Source organism: Euleptes europaea, chromosome 12, assembly GCF_029931775.1.
Source record: "Euleptes europaea isolate rEulEur1 chromosome 12, rEulEur1.hap1, whole genome shotgun sequence".
Lineage (NCBI taxonomy): Eukaryota > Metazoa > Chordata > Lepidosauria > Squamata > Sphaerodactylidae > Euleptes > Euleptes europaea.
The window spans coordinates 38,356,910-38,370,172 of NC_079323.1; the positions used below are offsets into that span (position 1 = coordinate 38,356,910).

Consider the following 13,263-nt stretch of genomic DNA (forward strand, 5'->3'; position numbering starts at 1 on the left):
GTATTTGGGACGGGATTGTGGCTTAATGGTAGAGCATATGTTTTACATGAAGAAGATTCCAGGTTCAGTCCTTGACATCTCGACTCGAGGTTAAAAAAAGAGCTTGGATAACAAGTGCATTGTGTTATGGTTTTGCTTTTCATTTGCTATGAGATCTTAAGGCAAAGTGTTTCACCTATAAGCATACATACACCAAATCAGTTATAGATGTGGTTTCCTGTAACATACATTTCCTCTCAGTCATATGAAAAAAGAGAACATGCAAATGACTCCACAAGACGGAACGTTTCAACTTCTTCGAGCTTCTTTGACAGAACCTCAGTGTGATTTCTTAAAAATCTTCCTTAGCAGCACAAGATGAAGATAAAACGGCCATTTCAGGCACATTATTTGCTCATCCTGACCCATTTGATCAGAGGTAACTGTTTTCTTCTAACAAAGCTATTCCTGTTACATTGGTGAACCTGTTTTATGCCTTAACTAAGAATCCAGTGCATATGGTGATGCCTATTGTAATATTTCTTTTAATAATACAAGATTGTAATTCTGTGTGGCTATTGCTAGAGGCACAGAGCTTGACTAGATTGGCCTTTGGTCGGAGCTAGCCAGTAATTCTTATGTTCTTCTGATAAAAGCATTAATTAGTTTTATTTTCAAAAGGAGCTTTTTAGAACAAGTTCTTACAGTGTATTAAGGATAAAATTATCAAGTTCCTTTCTCTTAAAGGGCAACACTGGGTTTATTTTATTGTGATCACGAAAGAGCACAACATTTCAGGGATGAAAATACGGACATGTTTGTAACTCCTCAATTCCAGCGTGGTTAAGAGCAGCAGACTCTTATCTGGTGAACCAGGTTGGTTTCCCCATTCCTCCACATGAAGCCAGCTGGGTGATCTTGGGCTAGTCACAATTCTCTCTAAACTCTCTCAGCCCCACCTACCTCACAGGGTGTCGGTTGTGGGGAGGGGAATGGAAGGTGATTGTAAGCCGGTTTGAGTCTCCCTTAAGTGGTAGACAAAGTTGGCATATAAAAACCAACTCTTCTTTTTCTTTATCATCATCATTGATTCATAGGGTCACCATGAGTCGGAAGCGACTTGACAGCACTTAACACACAACACATTTTTGCAGTTATGGTGGTTTTTGCTTTCCCCCTCATATATATTTGTTTTCTTATTAGAATGGATAATTTCAAAATATGATAATTATTTTGGACCAAATCCAGAGAAGCTGGACGCATGGCAGGTGCAAACTTGCTGCAACCGTTGACTTTGGGAGAGTCAATGATGGCTTGTCTCCCACCCACCCCCTTCCCACTTTCTTAGAAGCAGGACAGAGGGAAGGGAATGCTTTAACTGTGCTTGTATCCTTGTCTAGGAAACTGCAGTTCCTGGGCTTCATAGCTGCATTAAAAGAAGAGCACAGAGGAAACAAAGAGGCAGGAGATTTAATGAAATCTAAAAGCAGGGCTGGAGCAGGGGTAAGCAGGTCATAGAATCATAGGGCTGGAAGGGATCACCAGGGCCATCTAGTCCAACCCCCTGCACAATGCAGGAAATTCACAACTACCCACACACACACTCCCAGTGACCCCAGGTCAATGGAAGGTAGAATGAGGGAGGGATCCATCTGAGTGTCTATCTGAGGGGTTGGTGGGAGGGATAGGCAAAAGAACAAAAGAATGATCTTAGCTTGCATACAAGAGGGTTGCTCAAAAGGGACAGAAGGTTTGTAGGTTCGGATTTGGAGATCAAAATAGCAATAGAGGAAGAACAGTTGGTTTTATACCCCACTTTTCTCTACCTTTAAGGAGTCTCAAAGCGGCTTACAATTGCCTTCCCTTCCCCTCTATAACAGACCTTGTGAGGTAGGTGGGGCTGAGAAAATTTGGAGAGAACTGTAACTGGCTCGAGGTCACCCAGCAGGCTTCATATGGAGGGATGGGGAAACAAACCTGGTTCACCAGGTTAGAGTCTGCTGCTCATGTGGAGGAGTGGGGAATCAAACCCAGTTCTCCAGATTAGAGTATGCTACTCTTAACCACTACACCACACTGGCTTTTGCATGCCATGCAAGCTTTTGAGTCCCCAGAGCACCTGTTCAAGTTGCATAGTCAAAATTATTTATTTATGTATTTAGAGACCTGTATTCTCCAGAGACCTGCATTCAGAAGCATATGAAAAGTGGAGGAAGAAAAATACACTCTGGGGCACGATGGAAAGGCTCCTAAGCCTGCAATTCCCCCCCCCCCTCCATCAAGTCTCAGCTGACTTATGGCAACCCAGTAGGATTTTCAAGGCAAGAGAAGTTGGGAGGTTGTTTGCCATTGCCTGCCTCTGTGTCACGAACCTGATATTCCCTGTCTCCCTTCCAAATACTAGCTGGGGCCAACTCAGCTTCTGAGATCTGATGAGATCGGGCTAACCTGGGTCTATCTTAAGTCAGGGCTAATTGTAGAAGTCATAAAAAGGAGTACAGGAGGTGCTGCAGGAGAGTCTGGAGAGAGGTTTACTTTAGTTCAGCATTTTGCATTCAGGAAGCTGCTTCACTTTCAACAGACTGCCATACAAGAAATTCTTTCTGAGAAAAATTCTTGAGAGCATGCATGAAGATCAAAGGGCAACATCAACAGGGAATTAGAAATAAATATTTTAATAGTTAACTTTTATTAATGGCCCTTTTATCTCTAAATGTGTTGCAACGTTGAGTTTTTGTGTCTTTCAAGTTGTCATGAGAGGTCTTATTAACTGGCCGATTTTTTAAAGCTCATCTGCCTAAAGTTGAGCTGCTCAGTCTGGGTTTAGGCTTCTAATCTTGTACAGAGACTCAGCTGATTGCATTATCTGTTAGGATCAAGTCTACTCATGGAACTCCAAAGTGAACAATTGCTTATAGATAACAACAGCAAGAGCTGCTGCAGGATCACAAATCATGTCCTTGTATTGACTTTGGGCATATTCCACCAGGAATCTCAGCCACTGAAATCCCATTGAAATGAACAACAGCTGTGTAAGACTGCTAAGATTAGCATAGCTATACCATTAGGGCTCTCGTTTGCAAGATTTTATCTATACAGAGAAGTTGCATCAGAAGCCGCTCAGTTGCACTCAGAGCCAGCCTGGTGTAGTGGTTAAGGGTGGTGGACTCTAATCTGGAGAACCAGGTTTGATCCCCATTCCTCCACATGAGCAGCGGACTCTAATCTGGTGAACCGGGTTGACTAGCCCAAGGTCACCCAGCTGGCTTCATGTGTAGGAGTGGGCAGCCAAACCAGTTCACCAGATTAGCATCCACCACTCATGTGGAGGAGTGGGGAATCAAGCCCGGTTCTCCAGATTAGATTCCACTGCTTCAAACCACCACTCTTAACCACTACACCATGCTGGTAGGCGGGGCTAGCCCAAGGTCACCCAGCTGGCTTCATGTGGAGGAGTGGGGAATCAAACCCGGTTCTCCAGAGGTCCTCCAAAATGTCCAATCTTTAACAGCCTTACGTTCTTGCAAACTGAGGGCTGTGGCTTCCTTTACACATTCAATCCATCTCTTGTTGGGTCTTCCTCTTTTCATTTGTACATTTGTATTTTTTTGTTTTAGCCCAACTCGAAATCACCATTAAGAATCAGAAAACTGTCTATGCCGCGCCTGGCAGCAACGTGACCCTTCGATGCTGCATTCTGAAACAAGATGGGATCCACATCACCCAAACTCAGTGGTCAAAAGTGGATGATGCCCCGTCATCCAGGATAGCCGTACATCACCCTGTCTATGGCACTGAAACATTGCATTTTGCTAAACTGGGATACCACCCTTCTGCGAGCTTCAGCCAACAGTGCCACCACTGCCAGCCAGACTTGAACAGAACTTCCAGCCACAGCCCTTCCACAGCCAGCTACACCAAGTGCAACCAATGGAATTTACAGCTGAATAATGTGAGTCTGGAACAAGCAGGACAGTATGAGTGCAGCTTCGCTACATACCCAGCTGGAATAAGAAGCTCAGAAATCAGCCTCATTATTAAGAATCCTGGTAAGTAATAGTGAACACATTACTGTTATTTAAGGAGGAATGCATACACAGGTTGAGTATCCCTTATCTGGATATTCAATATTCGAAAACTGGACCTTTTGAGCCGGAATCCAGGCACATCCACGTCTGCCCAGCCTCTCCCGACTTTGACAACGGGAACTAGGGTTGCCAGGTCCCTCTTTGCCACCAGCGGGAGGTTTTGGGGGCAGAACCTAAGGAGGGGTTTGGGGGGTGAGGGACTTCAACGCCATAGAGTACAATTGCCAAAGTGGCCATTTTCTCCAGGTGAACTGATCTCTGTTGGCTGGAGATTAGTTGTAATAGCGGGAGATCTCCAGCTAGTACATGAAAGTTGGCAACCCTAATGGGAATCCACTTACCTTAGGGTTGGCAGGTCCAGATTGGGAAATACTTGGAGATTTTTGGGGCAGAGTCTGAGGAGGGCGAGATTTGGGGAGGGACTTCAATGTCATGGAGTCCAATGGACTAAGCGGCCCTTTTCTCCAGGGGAACTGATCTCTATCGGCTGTAGATCAGTTGCAATAACGGAAGATCTCTTGCCACCACCTGGAGGTTGCAGGAGATGAAGAGAGACAGCCAGGCCAGCTGGAGGGAGAAAGCACACACACCCTCAGTGCTTTGGGAATAGAGGAGACAGGAAGCAGGAAGGAGGATGGGAAAGGGTGGGGAGAAAAAGAAAGGGAAGCCAGCTTTCTTTCCATTGAGGAGGAAACTACCACTGGCGCACCTGCTAGAAGCTGCTTCACTCTCTCTGCCTCAGACTGGGGACCAGATATTCCAAAATACGGAAAGATCTGAAATACGGACCACTTCTGGTTCCAAGCAGTCCGGATAAGGGATAATCAAACTGTGTAATATGTGAAAGCTGGACAATGATAGGAAGAAAATAGATTCCTTTGAAATGTGGTGTTGGAGGAGAGTGTTACGGATTCCTTGGACTGCCCCCAAAAAACAAATTATTGGGTTATAGATCAAATCAAGCCTGAACTGACCCTAGAAGCTAAAATGACTAAACTGAGGCTATCGTGCGCATTATGCACATTATAGTGACCCCTGGGTTACTCTACTTCCATGTGTTCTAAATGGGGCTGCTTCCAACTTGCAGTGGTTGCAAAGTGCTGCAACCAGACCGATAGCAGGAATGAGCGGGGAAAAACCCTATTATGTTTGTATTAAAGCAACTGCCTTGTGGCTACTAGTATGGTTCCAAGCTCAATTTAAGCTGCCAGCATTGATCCAAAAACGATCTGGGTCTTCTGTATTTCATGGTGTGCCTGCTCAGTATGTCCCAGATATCAGCCAGAGAAGTGGTGCTCCAGACACCAAATCTGAATAAACTGGGAAATACAAACTAGTAGACTCCTTTGAAATGTGGTGCTGGACAAAAGTGTTACGGATACCGTAGACTGCCAAAAAAAAAAAAAAATCAGTGGGTTATAGATCAAATCAAGCCTGAACTGACCCTAGAAGCTAAAATGACTAAACAGAGGCTATCGTATTTTGGTCACATTATGAGAAGGCGAGAGTCACTAGAAAAGACAGTCATGCTAGGAAAAGTTGAGGGCAGCAGGAAAAGAAGAATACCCAACAAGAGATGGATTGACTCAATAAAGGAAGCCACAGCCCTCAGTTTGCAAGACCTGAGCAAGGCTGTCAAAGATAGGACATTTTGGAGGATGTTGATTCATAGGGTCGCCATGAGTCTGAAGCGACTTCATGGCACTTAACACACACACACAAACTTCTCTCTGAATAATAATAAGAGGGATTGACTGACTTGTATGTGGAGCAGGGCTTTCTCAGTACATGTCACTGAGTTTTGGAGTTAGCTCCCTCTCTGCTGGCATTCTGCAAAGTTGCAGCAAGTCTTTTAATGTGTCATGTTAATATTTATTCTATGCTTCAGTTCTTTCTGGTGGTTCCAGATCTTCTAAAATCCTAATGCATCGGTTCCGGAATGTCCAATCTTGTTGATTGTACTGACTCACTATGTGTAATCCGCCTTGAGTCCCTGTGAGAAAGGTGGACTACAAATGACATAAATACATAAAAAGTTAGTTCAGGATTTCTTCAGACTTTGTCAGCTAAGGACAGCATACAGCAAACCCAGCCACATGATGCTGGTGAAGAGGACATGCTGGTGAGGAGGACATAGTTTCTACTGGATCTATCATTTGAAATTTGTCTTTATACTTGTTTCATCTGTTCCAAGGCTTGCTCCTTGCCGAAGTGTGACCATCAATGTCAACAACCCGTCTAACATTATCAAACCACTGAAATAGGACAAAAGTCAAACTGCTCTTGTTCATGGTCCATTTATTTTACTTTTCCTCTCTCTGCCATGATATCCCTGCCCCTTAATCTCTGCTGTGCTGCTTGCTAGACAGAGTTCCAAAAATAGTTAGCAAAATGCACATTTTAGTCTTGTTTTTCAACTCACCGGATACAACATGCACAGAAACTGTGAGTGGGAGGATGTGGGGGCATTAGTCATTAAGGAAGCATAACTCTACATCAAAGTCAAACAAACCCATCCGGATGAAACAAACTCACACTCATTCGCTGGGAACTGATAACTGGCAAACACGAAGGCCCAAAGTGGAGTCAATGAGGGTTACTGTACAACTGGATCAAAGGAAATATGACAAAATAGAGTTATTGATGCAGCATTGTAAGAATGCAAAGAGCACATGGAAAGCTATAAGGAATCCTGCTACTTAGCTAACCTCTTCCTGTTTGTCTCCTGGTGTTATTTCTGCTTGAATGATTTACAGGGCCATTCTCAGCAGCATTGTGCCATTCTAAGGCCACTGACTTCAATTGGCTTAGAAGGGGATAACTCTGCTTTGGATGGCACTATTACTTCCTCCATCTGCAGTTTCTCCAACACCATGCTTCTCCAGTAACAGAGAGGCAGGGATGTTCTGATTATCTGGATACAGAGGGAAATGTTCTGCCTCCTCTTCCACAGCCCCTGGTATGACAAAAATGTATTGCACTTAAGATAGGGTTGCCAAGTCCCTCTTCGCCACCAGCGGGAGGTTTTTGGGGTGGAGCCTGAGGAGGGCAGCATTTGGGGAGGGACTTCAATGCCATAAAGTCCAATTGCCAAAGCGGCCATTTTCTCCAGGTGAACTGCTCTGTATCAGCTGGAGATCAGTTGTAATAGCAGGAGATCTCCAGCTACTACCTGGAGATTGGCAACCCTAACTTAAGAACATAGTAAGAATGGTTCTTTGCCACTGGTGGGAGGGTTTTGGGGTGGAGCCAGAGGAGGGTGGGGTTTGGGGAGGGGAGGGACTTCAATGCCATAGAGTCCAATTGCCAAAGCGGCCATTTTCTCCAGGGGAACTGATCTCTATTGGCTGGAGATCAGTTGTAACAGCGGGAGATCTCCAGCTAGTACCTGAAGGTTGGCAACCCTAGGTGGGAAGCAGAGTTGACATGATGGGAAGTTAGCAATGGGTAGGGTGGGAGATTGCAGCCTCCCCCGCCCAATCCACTGCTTCAGTTTACCCCATGCTTTTTCACTTACGTCCCTGAATATTCTCCCTCATCCTTTACCCTGTGGGATGCTCCTGTGCCTTTACTCATTTTCTCCCTCTGCATTCAGTATCACAGTGAAACTTCCAACCATAAAGTAAAATCCAGTTGGCATTTTATAAGCCTGGCAGAACATGATAGAACATTTATGATTTTGATCATAATTCTAAATCTTAATTATTTTTGTCCCATTACGCAAGATGAGAGGAGTTCTGTGGTAGAAATATTGTGGAACCAGACGTTGGAAATTCCCTGCTTTAAAGGCATGAATTCTTCAGTCCTGGCAAAGGCTACTTTGAAATGGCTAACGGTAAGTAACTTTTTCACAGGCAGTGATAGCAAAAGGGAATTATATATTATCGGACACACAATAGAGAATATTCAGCTTTATCTGTGTGACTTAAGTTTCAAAACATGATGAGAAGGGATGGATCTGTTTTTTAGTTCCAGGATGCAAATTTCTATAACAGTGCATTCCTACGGAGAATTACTCCAGTCTAAGCCCATTGAAATGAATTGGCTTAGACTGGAGTAACTCTCCTTAGGAATGTACTGTAAAACAGTAGGAATACTGCAACAATAATGTAGAACTACCACATATGGCAGATAACTGGAAAGCCACAGTACTCACTGTAACAGCCTTTGTGGAACATCAAAAGGAGCAACTTTGGCCCTAGCAATACAATCCTTGGAACCCTGGCTATGAGTTTTGTGGGAGAAAGAAGGTGAAGGGTAGAAGCAGTTCTGTGGCATCTTGGAAATTAGTTGTCTTTTGCTGAGAGGGACAGCAGCCTACAGGATTGTAAAGTTTTGCAATGCCATCCGAGAACACTTTCCTAGGAGTAAGCCCCAATGCAAACTATTCTGATTGGACCTGCTTAGATTGCACCTTTAGTGTTCTAGCAGTTATCAGCCTCCCAGGATTCACAAAGCTATATAGCAAGGCTGTGATGGCTTTCTCCTTGCAGATATGGAGCCAGTTGTCTATAAGAGACAAGTCTCCCTCTTTGCTTTAGCCGCAAAGAACACCCAGGCCAGGTTGGCCCAAAGTACTAAAATATAACAGAACTGAACTGTAAATTATATTCACAAGAGGTTGATGTGAAGTGGGATCTCTTATCCACAGATGTGAATATTATGTAGGCAGTCGCTTAAAAATTGGGACCCAAATTGAAACAGGCTTGCGATTTTTGTACTAGGGTTTCTTTTATTTCACAGCTTTGACTCCAAGTTCTGAGTAGTTTCAATGTTTATTTTATGTTATTTAAATTTCAGATTACATTGAATGTCAAACTTTTAACCATGTCCTTTGTTCAGTTTTCTGATAAGTTCTGGTTCTGATAAGTTCTGATAAGTTCCTTGAGTTTTAATTTGTTACTAAAATGTAACTTTCATCAATATGGCCTTTGGCCATATGCAATAAACTGAACTTTGAACCTATAGCAAGGTCCCCCCCCCCCCCGTAGTATATAACAAGGAGCCATTAGTCAGCACAACGAATTGGTGTTGTTCAAACTGATTCCCTTCTTTGGAATGGCAGAACAGGTTAAAATTACTCCAGAAACTGCATCCCTTTTCTCTGCTTTAATTATTTTGATTTCCAAAATGGTTTTTTTCCTTGTAATGAAGCTGCAGCAGCCAGCATCTGCTGCCATAGGTGCTCATACAGTATGAAAATGTAAACATTACAAAGTATAGCTGAATACACAGCAGCACGATGTTCATTTATAATTCATAAATGTCTTATATTTTCTTATAAATATTCAAATTCACACTTCAACCACTCTTCATCCGAATCTTTGATGTCTTTCTTCATCCTTAGAGATGGATGGGAGGTGTTGCGGGCGGGGCAGCGGCTCCAATTGCGATTCCTACCACCTCCGTAATCAAAACAGAGATGAGTCCGTGATGCATGGTGAAAGGAAGTCAATTTCTGAATGAAGCAGCAAAATTTTCTAGTGTTAAATTGTGGTGTTTTCTAATGTATCTTTCAGAAGAACTTGTGAAAGATGATCAGATCCAACACATACAGACAAAAAAATTTTCCCAAGGTCTGTGAAATAAGTTGCCCTGTGGGCAACTGAAAAGGCACGATGGAGCTAAAGATTTTACCTGCCTCTAGTCTCTGTTCTTGAGGACATCCGCGCATTGTTTGTCTGAATCTGTTTCTGGTATCCTATGAAGCTGGGGATTGTTTCTTAGCCTATAAAGCCCTCTTGCATTCCTGATTTCATAAGGTTATAAAGCCTTTTGGAGGTTGGTCTTGGTCTTTGCTTGGGCAACAGTCAACTTTAACTGAGTTTTCCTGATTATAATTGTTTCCCTGCCGTTTTGCTAGCTCAAGCCCTCCTGCTTTCTACCCTGCCATCTCTTTATGGCTGCCTAACGTACAGCATCATAAAAGAGCACGGAGCTCAAAAAATAAACTGTAGGGCAGTGGTCACCAGCGTGGTCCCTGTAGGTACAAGGCGGCTGCCAGTGTGTTACCTGGTATCCCCCTTGTTTTATTTCTAAAACAAACATCCAGCCCTGGCTTTTCTCATCTTCACTGGAGTAGCAAATGACTCAGGCCCACTTTTCACGGAATATTTTGATGCTGTCTTGCTGCGGAGCAAAAAAAAAAAGCGATTTAAATTTATTTTTCATGGGCGCGATTTAAGTTCATGTTTTCATGTCCCTGTCAATCCAGAAGTAGTTTTGGTTTTTCATGGGAACAAAGCAAGCAGTATTCTACACTGGTTTGGTCTGTCCCCTTCTGAAAAGCTCATGGTTTATGCCCTCCCCCAACTCTGCCCAGCGGATTACCCAGTGCAGTTCACCTCTGTGGACACAGCCCCAGCCAAAAAAAAAGCACCAGTCCCTCCGGTTTCCTTATATAAATTTTCTATTTACCATGCTCCCCGTCCCCCCCCATACTTGGCCACGCCCCCCTTTCCCAGACTTTGACAGATGGTCATCATTGTGCCCCTCCCCCCCCTGTAGAGCTCCGGCCATCCATTGCCAGGAACTTCCATCCAGATAGAGAAGGAAGACCCAGAGCAGACTGGCTGCCCCTCTTCAGAAGGGTGACAGGAGTTTTGGCTTGGATTTGCCACTCTCAGGATGCCCCCCCCAACACACACACACAGGATCGCACCGGCAGGAGGGAGACCCAGAGCAGACTGGCTGCCCCTCTTCAGAAGGGTGACGGGAGTTTTGGCTTGGATTTGCAGGAGGGAGATCTGTCCTGCCTTAGAGGGAGGCTGTCCCCCGGACTTGAAACTCTCCCAGCCAATCGCCGTTCACAGGGGAGGAGAAATTAGCCGACATGGGCGGGAAGAATTGATCCCAACCCAGGAACGTTTTTCATGGAGCGGAAAAAAACGTGTAGCAACCACAAAGAACGGACCAACACAGGTTTGAGAAGATGCAGAGTTGACGTGGTTTTTCTGCTAAACCTCCAAGCGTTCATGAAAAATCAAATATTTGCTGCGAGGCAAAACAAAGGCGAAACCATGCCAAACCTCTGTGAAAAAATGACCTCAGAGGGGCCTAGGAAGCATCACCTTTATATATTCAGGGAAGACCCATTCGGAAACAGCTACCTTCATCATAGCACAGGATGCTTGGCTTGGAACCTCCTAACTTTACAAAGGAACTTCCAATGTTTTGTGATTGGATCCAGCCCATATAGCAGTTAGAGGTGTGCAGAAAAAAGTGTATTTTTTAAAATCCAGATCTATTTGAGCCAAAAAATATTGGTAGTCCTGGTTTCCTGGGTTTCAAATACTGGCATGATATTCAGATCTGGGCTTTTTCAGGTTTCCAATTTTTTTTGGCTCCATTATTCCCTATGGGGAATCATTTCAGGGAGGTAGGGGGTGTTTTTAAAGGTACTGTCACTAAAATTGCAGGAGAGTTGTTGGTGCCTGTCCTTTAAATAACCCCCACATTTCAAGTAAATTAGACCAGAGGATCCAGATATATGGGCACCAAAACAAGGTGCCCCCAACAATCCTCCATTTTTTCTTATAGAAGAAAAAGGCTCACGAAAATTGTAACACCCAAAAGCTGTTGAAGCTATTGCTATGCTAAACCCAACCAATCTGAATCTGAAACTATGTAGCACCTGAGAATCTAAAACCATGTAGTACAGGAGAACCTCAAATTATTTAAAATGCATGAATCTCAACCTATGTAAAACAAAAGAATCTCAAAGTAAAATGCAAGAATCCACCAAAAAAACCATGAACCTGACACAAACCAACTCCAGTACAAAAACAAACTTTAAAAAAAACAAAGAAACACAAAATGAGAGTGAAAGAACCTTACCTAAAGCAGCCTGGCTAGCTGATACCAAGCCCCAGGAGACACAGAAACACAGGTTAAAGGTGGACGAGGGTGGGGGGAGGAAACCACAGTCCTTGGTTAATCTTAAATATTCCCAGGATTTTTCAGGACCCGTTTTTCCAGTTTCCCAAAAAATCTGGGGTCTATCCGGGGGCACTGATTATCCCCCAAAAATACAAATAAGGTATTTTGGGATATATTTATAGCTTGGTTATATCAGAACACACATCTCTAATAGCAGGTATTTTATGGTACCCACTACTTGTTCTCAAAATTCCTAAAATGTCCAGGAGTTCTACACAACTGGGAACCCCTGCTGTAGGGACAGGAGAGTCCAGGCAAATGAGCAAAGCATGGCTGTGTCACAATTAATGACCACAGCTGTAAGGTACCAAACTGTTGTTCTTATGGGGGAAGGAGACTGAGTAAGCTCAGCATCTGTCCATACATGTTTTATGATAGCTGATAAAACTACTAATTATTTCAAACATAGGTTACTGGTATTGATTAAAAACAAAATAAGACTTACAAGGATGTTAGAGGGGTGTTGGTAACTGCCATGTTTCTTATTTAAGCAGAAGGAAACTGGAAATGAAGAGATACTTATAACCAAACAGCCTTATAACCCTCCTGGGTATCGAACCAATGACACAGTATCTAAGGAAAGAATCCATGTGAGTCCAAACAAGACGTTGAGGATATCACCTGTCTCCATACTTGACGATGGCAAGAAATTCATCTGTTATCTCTCCTACCACCTTGGAATGAAGAGCACCACTGAAGTTAAAGTATTTGGTAAGGAGGAATAATACTAGTAAGAGTAACTTAGTCATAAAGTGTGCCGTGGGCAATGCTGTTTTTCAAAATTATTTTGTAGAAGTTATTTTAGATTTTTTTGAAGTGCTAATGTCCATACTACACATGACGTATACAACATAATCACCACAGAGACTTGCAGCCATACAGCAGCTGTGAGCTTCCTGTGGGAACTCAATTTGGAAGTCTTACAGGGGCCCGATTCAGATCAGGACAACAGAGCAGGGAACTCAGTTTGGACGTCTCACAGGGGCCTGGTCCAGATCAGGACAACAGAGCAGGGTAGGAAGGGCTCCTGCTCCCCCCACCCCCATGCAATTTTCCTAAATTGAGACAGCCCCAGGGGAGTAATTTGCCCTGTTGGTGGGCTGCATGTGCACTGAATGCCTGCATATGTGAGCCCCATGGTGTAAATATCCCAGGGGCATTTGGGGTCAGGAAATTGCACGAGGGGAAGGCAGTAGCATCTCTTCCTCTGCTATGATCCTAATCTGAATCAGGCTCCTGCAGCACTTCCAAATGGAGT

At 43.8% G+C, this 13,263-nt stretch overlaps 1 protein-coding gene across 1 annotated transcript in view; it reads left to right on the forward strand.

Moving 5' to 3' along the window:
* Positions 1-357: 357 nt before the first annotated feature.
* CD96 (CD96 molecule) overlaps positions 358-13,263 on the forward strand; it is a 42,965-nt gene continuing 30,059 nt past the window's right edge. Inside the window, exons 1-4 of the mRNA XM_056858182.1 lie at positions 358-418; positions 3,597-4,028; positions 7,793-7,902; positions 12,497-12,716. Coding sequence (XP_056714160.1) covers positions 358-418; positions 3,597-4,028; positions 7,793-7,902; positions 12,497-12,716 — 823 coding nt within the window. The remainder of the gene's footprint in view (positions 419-3,596; positions 4,029-7,792; positions 7,903-12,496; positions 12,717-13,263) is intronic.